The sequence below is a fragment of the Perca flavescens genome, chromosome 2 (assembly GCF_004354835.1).
Source record: "Perca flavescens isolate YP-PL-M2 chromosome 2, PFLA_1.0, whole genome shotgun sequence".
NCBI classification, from domain to species: Eukaryota; Metazoa; Chordata; class Actinopteri; order Perciformes; family Percidae; genus Perca; species Perca flavescens.
In genome coordinates this window covers 21,863,098-21,876,393 of record NC_041332.1, presented here as the reverse complement: position 1 = coordinate 21,876,393, position 13,296 = coordinate 21,863,098, and the positions used below count along the sequence as shown (strand labels likewise).

Here is a 13,296-nt window from a genome sequence, read left to right as displayed (position 1 = left end):
TTTATCATGGCACTGTGGTTTTAACCCTTGTTATCCTGCTATTGGTTCCTTTTTTTCTTGGGGATCTATGGAGGAATTTAAGCTTCCTCTATGGCAGACATTTTTGCTGTGTAACATAATATCTGTTAAATGCCTAAAAGTCTGTTATGTTCATGAAACTCTACCCTATCAGACTTTGTTAGGTGTATTCTTAATCTCAAACCACTTAGACTAATTGTTCGCAGGTGATTGTGTGTGTAGAAAATCAGTATTAATCCTTTAAGGCACATCCAGCTCAAAATGTGAGACTGCCACCATTTGGTACTGCCGAGCAGAAAAAAAGGAGAGGAAACGGCAAATCAGTATGATGTAGTTGCTTCTGCGGCTAAAAAAAAGAAACCTTCTTTGCAAAAAAAAAAAAGTACATAGAATGTACTCAGCAAGTCATGCCTTTCACATACACTTCACAGCACTCAAGAGTAAGAAAAGTAAAAAAAAAAAAAAAAAGAATTAATAGCAAAGAAGAGTCCAAATTACAGGAACCCAAAAAAGATCTGACGACCGGTCAACCAGTCTCCTGTAATATTGGTAGGCTAAGAAAGAATTAACATCATACAAATATGTAACATGAACTATTTAAATCAATAAAATTGAAAAAACAATCCCAACCGATCATCAATAAACACTGGAATAATATTCAATAATATTATTAACATTATCAATACAATTATTATTAGTTTACCCTGTTACTTCAACAGAAGCGTCGATATCTCATTCATGATTGTATTTCCGTTGCTAAACAAAATGTTTGTTTTGGTGTTAAGGAACTGCAGGAGGGAGGGAAAGACAATGAGCATGTGAAGAGAGCAGAGACTGGAGATTTTATTTCACTTTTTTCCCCCCTCCCTTCCTCCCAATCTTTCGGAGCGTCGGAGCAGCACCAGAATCCTCTCTTCTCATTAAAAACTCGTCTCCCGCCGGACTTCACAGCTTAGCCTGCAGTGGCCTCTGTGCATCGTCCAATTTCTTTCCATTCAGAGGAGTGAGAACAACACACACAGTATCGTGTCTCCGCATTCTCTTCACACAGAGAGGTCATCAGCATCTGTATGTTTTGCTCCCTCTTTTCTTCACCCACTTCATCTCCTCCCTCTCTTTCTTCCTCCGTCTTCCCCCTCAGACATCTGACTCAATGCTGGAGAGCTTTTCGTAGACGTGTCCATTGCTGGCACCGTTGAAGGGTCTCTGTCCCTGCCCCAAACCTAACGTGTCCCTGCCCACTGGCAGTAGCTTGCTGGCCGCGTGGTGGTTCCCCATGGGCCCTCCCACCCCGCCCAGACACAGCTCTTTGGGGAACCTGGGGGCCACATTGGACATCACCCCAGCAGTGGCGGACGCGGGCAAATAGGAAGCTGCTCCCATGGAGCTGTGGAAGTCCCCTCCTCCTCGGCTGTTGTTGAGAAGTTGCTGCTGCTGCTGCTGTTGTTGCTGCGTCTGTGGCTTTTTCATGTAGTACGGTTTGGCGCCGTGTAATAGACACTGGTCGTCGCCGAAGGTTGGGATGAAGGGGTTCTGGTTCACCTTATCTGGGTAGAGAGATTTAGACAAGGAGTAAGTCCCGGCCCCTCTGCTGCTACCACCACCACCACCGCCCCCACCTCCCATCATAGCTCTATCTCTGTCCCTCAGGTCTCGCTCCCCCACCGACCGCTGATGTAACCCACCTTCGCCTCCATGGAACACACTGAAGGAGGAGCCGCCCTTCGCCCTATCCCCACCTATTCCTCCAAACATGGGAGACTCCCTTTCGCCTGCATACCTCTCAAACATGTGTGCGTAAGGGCTGGGGCCCTCCATGAAGCGGTCTTTGTCTTTCAAGCTCACACTTCGGGGCTGGGGAAACTGCCCCCCAACGCCGCCAGCCCCTCCCATGCGTCCTGCCCCCTCCCTCTGCAGATCCACAAATGTGTCATACGAGTGTTGCCTCCGTAACACCCTCCCACCTGGCCCTAGCTTCCTGCGCTGTGCCTGAGTTTGCATTTGGCTGGGTCCTACGCTACTCTTCACTCCAGCGAACACCATATCCTCGCTGATGTTGTAAAGGTTGCTTGGCGGGATCTTACAGGAGTCACAGCGTTTGCAGCTAGCGGAGCTGGGGCGACTGGTGCTACCCCCAACGCCGCTAGCCGGGCAAACGCTGCCTCCTCCGTGGTGACACGCATTGTGGCTGTTACGACAATCCCAGTCACCCCCTGCTATGCCTCCCCCTCCTAGCCCAGAAACCCCCTTATCCCAGCAGGTGTGGGCCTGCTGCCCTGCCAACACTGGGCCAAGCCCACCTTTACACTCTGGCTTCTTGCCTTTACCTTTCAGGAAGTCTTCCACAGGTACTAAGCTTTTACAGATACCACCACCACTACCACCGCCCACACCACTTCCTCCATTTCCACCCTCTTGCTCCCACTTGGCCTTGCCCTCCTTGGAGCAGAACTGGTCCGCATAGAAATCCCGCAGGTTCTCTTTGTCTTTGCGGAATATGTAAGGTGAAGAATTACCCCCTCCTCCTCCCCTCTTCCGCTCCAGGGGAGGTGAGACCGTGCGGTGCGCCAGGGGCCCGTGGGGGAAGTGGTGGTGGACGGTGTGGTGGTGGGCTCTCCTCCTGAGGCCGCTCAGCTCTATCTCGTCCTGCTCCCGTCTGCACTTGGCCGAAGCTGGCCTCTTTTTCAGGCTGTCCCTGTACTGCTTACGCCGCTTGTTGTTGCCCTCCAGGTTGCCGTAGGTGACAGTGTGCGTAGAGATATCCGAAACATCCGAGCGAATGTTCCCATCATCCCCCCCTGAGCCTCCCCCGCCCCCACCACAGTACCTGTCATGACCCCCGATGAGCCCCGTGCTGGATGCGCCTCCTTTGAAAGAAAACCTCCCGTACACATTGTTTCCCTTGAACCCACCTTGGGTGGAATCCGCAGGGGTGTGGCCAGCAATCAGGTCAAATTTATTGGTATTCCTGTGAGTCATGGAGGGGCGGGGCTGGGTGGTGAAGATGGGCGCTACCCCTCCCCCTAAACTGTCGCAATCGAACATGCCCCCCTCCAACGAGCTAGTGCTGCCTAAGCTACGCGGCCTATTAGGCGGGGGGCCGGACATACCCAGAGCCGAGGCCGGGTGGTGGTGCAGGTAATGGTCCTGGTACAGGTTGTTGTCCTTCAGGGGCAAGTTGCCAAAAGTCCTCTCCACCTCGCTGATGTAGTCACTGAACATGTTGTCCTCTGGCAGGTAGGGTGGCGCTGACTTACAGTCGGCAGGGTGACCCACCAAGCTGCGCCGGTGCTCCTGGATGTCATAGATAGCCGAGTCACGGCCGCTGTGGCTGTACTCCAGGGCAGCGTGCGGAGAGCCGTTAATGCCCGGGACGGCAGTCATGTCCTTGGCAGTGCGAAGCAACCGCAGTATGTTGGAGTGGGTGTTGTTCATGTTCTTCTTCATGGTGGCCGAGGGTGAGTCTATGGTTGACTTGTTTTCCTCAATTTGTACCCCGTGGATGCAGCTGTAGATACCCTGGAGTGTGAAAATTAGAAGAAAAGGGAGGTGGAGAGAGAAAGAGAGGGTGAGACAGGCCATGGGGAGAAGAATAAGAGTGAGAGTGGTAAGGTAGTAGCCCAAGTGAGAAGAAAACAACAGTAAAATGTGTGGCAGTAGTAAGGAATCAAGAACCAAAGGGGGTTTCATGTTAGAGGGAGGGAGTCAAACAGAAGACACATAAACAGAGAGAGAGAGAGAGAGAGAGAGAGAGAGAGAGAGAGAGAGACAGACAGACAGACAGACAGGGGCAAACAGAGGCAGAGAGAGGTTAATGCATTGCCATGTTCTCTCTGACCACCCTCTTGTTTACACACTATTAAACAGTAACAGGGGCTGAGTTCATAAATGACTTTTCTCAGGGGAACAGTATGGACCCTCATAGCTGCTGCTCCACCTCCGACACAGAGAACTGAGGGAGCAGATCAAAGCCTTGATTGATAACACACGGGGTGCACTAAGCTCATGGTTTTGACCACAAATCAATAGGTTTAATCAATGTCATTTAAATTTAGCTGACACTGGTTACTCGCTTTCTACCTTGTGATTGTTCTACTCTTTTTCCCTTCATGAAAAACAGTGTCAAGGAAATGAATCCCTTTGTAAAAGTTTTTCTGACTTTCTATTAATATCAAGAGACACATGCATCAACGTCAATCGTCTATTTAAAATGTTGTTATCAATCAGTGTGTATTTGTTTTGGTCTGTGGGAACAACAGGATCTTCAAGAGAGGGGAAAGCCTTTTGCGAGTGAAGTCAAACAAGCGTGTTAAATGGGGGCTGAGGGAATCTGTGGTCGAGGCGACAGCCAAATCCGAAAGGTCGAGGACACGCTACCCACCAGCCAGCACGCGGGCCAGCATTCCTCAAAGGCGTCAACTTGTCAGAAACAGTTTCTGTCTGTCTCTTAGTCCCTTTCCCCGTCACCGAGCTACATTCATGAATCTGGATCGTCAACCCCTCTTTTCTTTTATACCTCCATTCTCTCTTTGTGTCTGTTTTATCTCCGTTTCCGGGCACTCGGGTGAGCGGCAGCCGCTCCAATGGGATTGTCTGTCTTTATCTCGCTACATCTATAGCTACTACAGCTGCTGTGAAAGGTAATAGAACAGAGGTTCCTGGCACACTGCTGTGTCTATTCCTTTTTACTTTGCCTTTGTCCTGCCACCCGTTTTATTCTTTATCATTGACTCTCGCTAACTGATCTCTTTTTCCTCCTCTGTATTTTATTAGCCCTTTGTACTCTCATCACTTGCCTATTCTTACACTTTCTATATACTTTATATGAAATGCAGTTTTTTGAATGACGCACTTTCTTTAATATTTTGTCTTTCCTGGCCGCAACGGTGTTAAACCAGGCATGGAAACGTATAAAAGATATCTGGCTGTAGAAGCACCTCTTGAAACGTGTATGCACTTAAAAGGGATGTTGTACAACAAGTAAATTCAGTCTCAAGCATGTCAGAGCTCAGAGTAAATCGTAAAGCTGTGCTTGTGTTTTGCATAAAAATAGCAGTTTTGGAAGCTACAAAGACAGAAGGAGATTTCTGACAATTCAACAAAAAAAGAAAAGAAAGGGCCATGGGCCGTGTGTTTCTGAAGTGCTCAAGGCCAGATCTGTGTTTTAAGTTCTTTCAGGTTAATCTAAGTAGGTGTAAACCAAATGACATTACAATTACAAACACCAAACACATTAACACTGGTGTCCTTTTTTTCAGGAAACTAATAAGTGAGACATTTGGCATGCAACAACAACCCCCCACTTACATTTTTTTCTTAAAAGGTAACATTATGCAAATGAATTACACCTCAAGTGATTATTATATGGCCCTAAACAGCCTGCATCAATAACACTTAGACACCTTGTTAAGTGACCCATCTGAGCAGAGTCGTAACCACGCTGAGATGAGCTCTTCGACATCCACAAACACACCTTTAGGTCACCGGCTGAGGATGTGCAGCATAGTAAGTAGCTTTTATTTCAACAACATTACATTATTATTACGGTGAAAAATAGTGGCCTTTCTCAAAGACTACAGCCTTTGTTAATCCCGTCAGAGACTGAGGCTTCAGTGATGATGCTGATGTTGGTTGGTCTCGCCAACAATTCTTTTGCACTTTCCTAAATCAACAAAAACTGACAGCAATGCAGCAATTGGCCAGGTGTGAGGAGGTGAGAAAGTTAGGAAAATAGGGTTAGATTTTTTTTTTTCTTCTTCATTGTTAGCCAAATTACTTATTACTAACTCCATGCGTGAAAATGAGTGAATGCCTTTGAGGAAAAATGCGTTTATAGCCCACATTCATATGATTATCACATCTGGCATCCCTCTATCACTAGCCTCTTCATCCGGCCTTCGAGTGTGGCCGTTCGCAACAGCTATAAACACACTTTTTGACGTGGTCAGAGGACACATTTTATGAATTTGTTTGTTTTGAGCATACTGACTCCTTAAAGTGCCAGTGTGTAGGATTTAGTGGCATCTTGCGATGGTTACAGATTGCAAACAACTGAAACTTCTCCTGTGTGCCAAGTGTGTTGGAGAACTACGGTGGCTGACGGGAAAACGTGAATGGCCCTATCTAGAGCCAGTGTTTGGTGTGTCCGTTCTGGGCTACTATAGAAACATGGAGATACAACATGGAAGAGGACCCACTCCGTATGTAGATATAAACAGCTCATTCTAAGATAATGAAAATCCAACAATTCTTATTTTCAGGTGATTATACACTAATGGAACATAGTACCAATATTATATTCCATTTTTGCCAATAGATTGACCTAAATCCTAGTGTCTACTGTAGACGTTAAACTTTGAGTAAACGTTCAACTTTAACATTTATTTGTTGTTAGTCTGCTGTAAGCCCGTACATGCAGTCAGTTACACCAAAAACCTCACAGATTTGACTGGTTAGTTGTGTTAGTGTTCTGTAAAGAGCGCGCAAATTCAACACCTTCAGAATTCTAATGAAATAGATTTTGTTTTTTAGATTTTGTTTTCACATAAATGCAGTTTTTGGACTGGGTCTAATGAATTCTTATTTGTATTGCTAATGACATTACACTATCGTAATATTCTGCTCTCCTGATTTTACAGTGTGTTATAAAAACTGAAAATGTCGAATTGCAGTAGAATGAAGTGAAGCCCGCCTGGGCTAAAAAAGCCACAGGTTAAATCAGGTGAGTCATCATATCCCCCTGACTGACTCGATGCACCTCAACCACAGCCAGTGGTTGGAATACAACCACTCTTGTGATCTTTCTGTCAGGAGGACAAAGGTCAGACCTAAAATAAAACACAAGCACACTCACTCGGCTAATGGAGAAGGTGGCCCCGGGCTGTCCCGAGCACACGCCCATGAAGCAGAAGCGCAGCTGCCAGTAGAACCAATGTTCACAGATGAAGGTGATTAATGAGAGAATCATGGCGGCCCCAAGCATGTAGAAGACCCCAGCCATGTTGTCTACGTCCAGCTGACTGCTCATCACCTCATTCTTCTCATTGTGGCAGATGCCTGTCAGCCACAGGGCCTCAAACTCCTCCATATCACCTGGAGGAAGGAGAGACAGATATACACAGGTTACTGAATAGACGTGTTCATGTTGATGTTTGTGTGCATGTTTGTGTGACCTGTGCCCATTGGTGTCTGAACACGTAAGTGTGAGTACAAAAAGAGAGGGCACATTTTTTGGATGGAGAGTTGATGCCAAAAACAGCTCAGGTCTCATGTACTTGCAACAAATGTCATGTTGCATTATTTTGACTAAACATCCCCTTGAGGATCATCCTCATTAAGTATTGCTTATGCAAGGCTATCCCTTTCTTGTTGTGGGAAAAAAACTGCCTGCTGGGACTTGACAGTCCTTAAGGAGGAAGTGTGTGTGGTCATGTGACAAGCGTTTCTGCCATAAAATGTGTCCCCCTCAGTTCCATATCCTCAGAGGAAATGCTAAGGGGGGAGGACACGTCCAGAGAGATTAGTTTGATCTGCACCAATGGCCTGTTTTTCTGTGCGTCTGTGTGAGATCAAGGGGTATATAAATATTTTCCAATGCTTACATAACACTGTTAACTGTTTTGTGTACGTTTGCGTGTGTGTGTGCGTGTGCGTGAATGAGTGAGTGAGTGAGTGAGTGAGTGTATGTGTGTGTGTGTGTGTGTGTGTGTGTGTGTGTGTGTGTTTATCCTGGGCAGCTGTTAACCTGTTAGAATTTGGGCAGCTGTTAACTGTTAGAATTTTTTTACCTAAATTAACCTCAGTAAGAGAAAACAAAGTGCAGTGTAAAGTGGCAGTCTTACAATGATCAGTTGCTATCATGCTGATGAGCACCAAACAGACAACAACATATCAGGGTGGTGATGGTGCAGTGGATATGACACATGGGAGGTCTGGGTTCAGTTCCCACTGCGATACATCAACCAATGTGTCCCTGAGCAAGACGCTTAACCCATAGTTGCTCCAGAGGCGTGTGGCCTCTGACATATGTAGCAGTTGTAAGTCGCTTTGGATAAAAAGCGTCACCTAAATGACATGTAATGCAATAGTATCAAATATTGAAGAAAGGGAAAAGTATATAATTTGTTTTGTTCATGACATAAATAGTTCAACATTTTGCGAAATACACTCTTTCTCTTTCTTTTTCTGAGTTGAATGAGAAGATCGATACCACTCTCCTGTCTGTGCATTAACTACAGAGCGGGAGCCAGGAGACAATTAGCTTAGCTTAGCATAAAAACTGGAAGCAGATGGAAACAACTAGCCTGGCTATGCCCAAGGTTAAAAAGTCAGGCCAACAGCTCCTCTGAAGCTCACTAATGAACACGTAATATATTTAAATCATGTAAATCATCTACAGCTAAAGCTCTAAACAAAGAAATGTACAACCAACATTTTTTTAGTATTAAGGGAAGTTGTGTGCTGGAATTATTTTTTGACAAACATTTTATCTGTCTGCAGCACAGTCTCTGGCTATAGTGCCTGTTGTCAGATAAAGTTGTAGAACACAGCTTTTAGTATAGGTCTCTGTACAAGGGTACCAAACCTGGCAACCTCACTGTGATTACTCAAGTGAGTCACATGGTTGTTGTTCACCAATAAATACTCACACGTCAAAATATTTACATTTCTGTTTGTGTATGGATTAAACAATGGTATACAATGTGTTCATTAATTAGCTTTAGAGGTGCTGGTAAATGTGTATTTTAGAACTGCGGGTAGAGCCAGGCTACTGTTCCCCCACGCTTCCAGTCTGCTAAGATAGCTAAGCTTATTGCCTCCTACCTCCAGCTCCATACTTTATGCACAGACATGAAGGTGGTAAGCAGGTAACAAACAATCTCGTATAACCATTAAATGGTAAGCTAAAATATGTTTCTGAAAACATTCGAGGCAAGAAATAGGCAATGCAGAAACAGAATCTTGGTTTATTTGTGATCAGCGTTGTCTAGTTTTACCATTTTACCTGAGTTTTTTTATCCTCCGTTTTCGCAATACAGGAAACAGTATGGTACCCACTTCCTGTTAACAAAATCTTATATTGTATGCTTCTGAAAACATTTTAGGCGAGAAGTAGGCAATACAGTAATAGAATATTGATTGCCAAGTTTTACAGTTTAATCTAAGTTCGGTCTACGTTTGAGAGAGAGAGTGAGAGAGACACACACAAAGAGAGAGGGGCAGTGCTCTCTCTCTCTCTCTCTCTCTCTCTCTCTCTATCGATATTTCAATTTGTAGTTTGAGCAGTAGGCCCTAGGTCCAGCAAAACTGGCAAGATTGAGGGAAGTTCACCATAGTTCATTTCCACATACTACCCACATTGTTATGATACAAAGCTGGTTGAAAATCAGCAAAGTATCCCTTTAACATCTTTAGATCAGGGATATAAACTGCAAATTGGTTCCTATTTAGAAACAGTGTTCTAACAGCAGATGACACTATTGATTGTTATCAGCCTAGCCTGTATGTTTCAGACAATGACATAAGGGCAGGATACATGCTCTCCTGGATTCACACTATAGACTATATATGAGCCAAATTTGAATCACTATAGGAATTGATTAAGATCTGGATCAATAAGCAGACTCTATAATATAATTGAAATCTATATTATCATAATTATAATCCTCCCTCCATTCTTATCCGTTATCTTTGCCATCTCTCTCCTCCCTCCTCATCCCTCCTCCTCTCTCCTTCCTCTTCATCCTCCTCCTCTTCCCTCTTTCTCCTTCCTCCTTCCTCCTCCTCTTCCTCCTCTCTCCTCCCCCCTCCTCCCTCCCTCCTCCTTTTTCCTCCTCCTCCTCCTCCTCCTCATCCTCCTCCTCCAACAACATGTATTCCATTTCCCTCCTGACTTTGTATCTGTTCACATGAAGTGGCACTCGTGTTAGTAGGCCGTCGCTGATCCTTTCCCTCTGCACATATGACTTATATCATGTTCATATCTGTACTCTAACAGGACGTGACAGATCTCTCTCAGAGCCTGATCTCTTAACCTGGACTAACATATGAGTGTTGACAGCGGAATAGTCTGCGTGAAGTAATGAGAGGTAATGTTTGACGTGATGGCCTCGTGCACACAGTCGACACAACAATAAGACTTTACTTCCATTTGGTAAATTTGTGCAGACATGTATGATCTTTGGGGCACACAGACTCAAGCATGCACATAGTCACATCCCATGTACACATGCACAGACTGGCACTTTAGTGTACATCACTCAGCAGTGTATGTCGAGGTCTGAGTCAATTTGGCTCCTAAAGATCTGATCTGAGGTGAATGCACTGACCCCATCATCCATCACACAAACGGGGATGGAAATTGATTGCACATGAAAGACCACCATGTATGTGTGTGTGTCATTATACTGTACAATGTATAGTATGATCTGACAGGTGGTGAGGAGTATGGAGCACATACTATCTCTGGAGGTGGAGTGCTACTGTAGGTGTACTCTCCAGAGCTAACAATTGACATGAGGAACAAGAATTTCTTTTACATAAAGCTTTTCCTGAAATACAAACTAGATTTAGCGGTTATCACAACTAAATGCATAACCTTAACCCCTACCCTCACCCTAACTATAACCTAATTCTAACCCTAATCCTAAAACCAAGTCTTAACCCTCAAACAGCCCTTTAAAGATGTGGGGTCCAGCATTTTGGCCCCACAAAGCAGTCCGGAACCCACAAGTATACTGTATTCCCGGTTTTTGGACCCCACGAATGTAGTTAAACAAGAATACACACACACACACACACACACACACACACACACACACACACACATCTTCCGCGTCAGTTAAACTTGGGCGTCAGTTTGAGACGCAGGGGCAAAGCGGTCGTTGCGAATGAGAACGCTGTTACACACCCACATGGGGCACCAAAGGCTCTTTGCTGACGCCCATAAACATCCCGCACTCAAAAATAAGAAGAAAGGAGAAAACACAGGCTGAGGGCAGGGTCTTTGCAGATACAGAAACCACCACACACTTCTAGTGGATCATACGTGATGATTTAGAGGGATCACTTTTGTATTAAATCAGATGGAGTTTGCACAGTTGTCATGGCAACAATTTAGTTATTATCTAAATGTGGAAATTTAGTCACATAACGAATAAAGGTTTGGGAAAATTAAGGAAGTGGATCTTTTAATGAGAATTTTCTATATACAGTAAGTAAAACCTGCATCACAGATTCCGTTCCTCTCATCATGACAGAGTAGCAGCTCGAAACAGAGGTCCTCGAGGATCACTAAACTCGTAATTCTCTCTGAGTGACGCCAGACACCCTGCCATCTTCTTTCGGTCACTACCCAAATCACACAACAACAGCTGGGGCTGAAAACCTGACCTACAACTATAGAGCGTTGCTCTGTGGCACATACAGTAGCACAAGTGTTGCTTCCTACTTGATGTACACTAATGGAATACAGAATCATGATTCAACCTCCTTACTGTACATGAATATTCACACAACCTGGTGCTGGTGTAGTTAGCTGGTTTCACAGTGTTACAGTACTCATTTCTAAAAAGACACGTGTTCTGGTTAGTTCTAGGATTGTAAACATTAGCGTGTGGTTAGTACCGGAAAGCTCTCAAACTCAAATCCTGTCATTGACAAATGTGAAAACCTTGTTAAGAGACTATAGTGTAGACATAGCCAGAACAAATCAAAGTATATTTAAGGTTTCCCTGTTGAATGAATAAGTCCACCAGCCCATATGACACTGAAGAAGTATGTCAACCTTCTACCTATCTTCAGTTAAAAAAACCAAACAGCCTTTGCAATGTGTGGCCAAATCCTCCTAAGTTACCAAATAAACAAGCCACACTCAAATTTTCACTTCTCCAACTGCAGCAGCCTTTCAGGCCTACTGGTACCTGACGGTTGATTAGAGACTGAACTGTGCCAGCCTGGCTCAGGAGGCCTCATCCTGCAGCTCAACAGCCTCATTGACTGCCAGGATCTACCAGCAGGTTTTTGGGTTGTCAACAAAACAAACATTGACCACCTTCTGCGTCACAGCTCCTTTACAGCTACATCGACGACTTCATGTCCCCAACCTTAACACTGATAGGAGCATAACTTTGTTTTGTGAATTGAAAATCTTTAACAGTGATTCACCACTTAAGGGAAGTTAATTTTTGTTTATACTGAGTGAAATAAATTTAGGCTACAATAGCAAAAAAAAAAAAAAAAAAAAAAAAAAAGAATAGTGGATGTATTTGGTTGTTCTCTAATAGTGTTGTGACAACATTATACCTCATTATACCTCAACATTATACAGTGTAATTATATTAAGGCCCTATCTACGGGATATTCCCTGTCAGGATATTACAATATAAATAGGACCCAATTTAAACCATTATCTCAAAAAACATATGCATATGATACTATTTGTGCGACTTCTACATTAAAGTGGCAATTAACAATAGCCACTATGTATGTATGTATGTATGTATGTATGTGTGTGTATATATATATATATATATATATATATATATATGTATAAATAAAATTAATTTTAAAATATTAAAAGCAACAGAGAAAAGCCAAATAGAAATGTCATCATTATTGATGTTGCTCGGGAAAGGGAAGTTTGGGGTCCCCTGCTGGAGCTGCTCCCTCCGCGACCCGACACCGGATAAGCGGACGAAGATGGATGGATGGATGGATGGATCATTATTGCTTTATAATGATGACATTTTTAAGGCCTCTTCATTCAAATCTTCATTAAAATATATTATTTTATTCAAGTTCCTTACCATCTCCAAAGAGCATGAGGATAGCCAGATCCACAGCTCGTTTCCAGCCGGAGTTTTTCTGGATGGCAATGCCGTAGCCGGTGGAGGCGAACACCTTGCCACTCCCGATCGTGACCAGCTTACAGCCCTCGTCTCTGCCCGCCATGTAGTTCAGCACTGCAGCGTCGTAGATGAAGGCATCCAGTTTGCTACAGAGCGTGGAGTAAGGAAAGTTTGTTAAAAGAACATTTTTACATTGTGTTATGGAGCCTCTTGTACCTCCAATCATATAATAACGGTGAATGAATGTGTTCAAAATAACTCCCTCACTCACTCATTCATCACTATTCCCACTTTATATATATATATATATATATATATATATATATGTTTATAATAAATTGAGACTTTAGGATACTTATTTACACATCTATTAACAGCGATGGATAACACTTCATTCTATGGGTTTGTTATTTCATTTCTGAAAGGTTTC

General features: G+C 44.0%; 1 protein-coding gene across 1 annotated transcript in view; it reads right to left on the bottom strand.

The window, feature by feature from the left end:
* Positions 1-1,056: 1,056 nt before the first annotated feature.
* The window catches only part of grin2bb (glutamate receptor, ionotropic, N-methyl D-aspartate 2B, genome duplicate b), a 106,179-nt gene continuing 93,939 nt past the window's right edge, over positions 1,057-13,296 (bottom strand). Inside the window, exons 14-16 of the mRNA XM_028589074.1 lie at positions 12,825-13,012; positions 6,872-7,110; positions 1,057-3,537 (exon numbers count right to left, since the gene is read on the bottom strand). Of these exons, the coding sequence (XP_028444875.1) occupies positions 1,156-3,537; positions 6,872-7,110; positions 12,825-13,012 (2,809 nt within the window). The 3' untranslated portion in view covers positions 1,057-1,155. The remainder of the gene's footprint in view (positions 3,538-6,871; positions 7,111-12,824; positions 13,013-13,296) is intronic.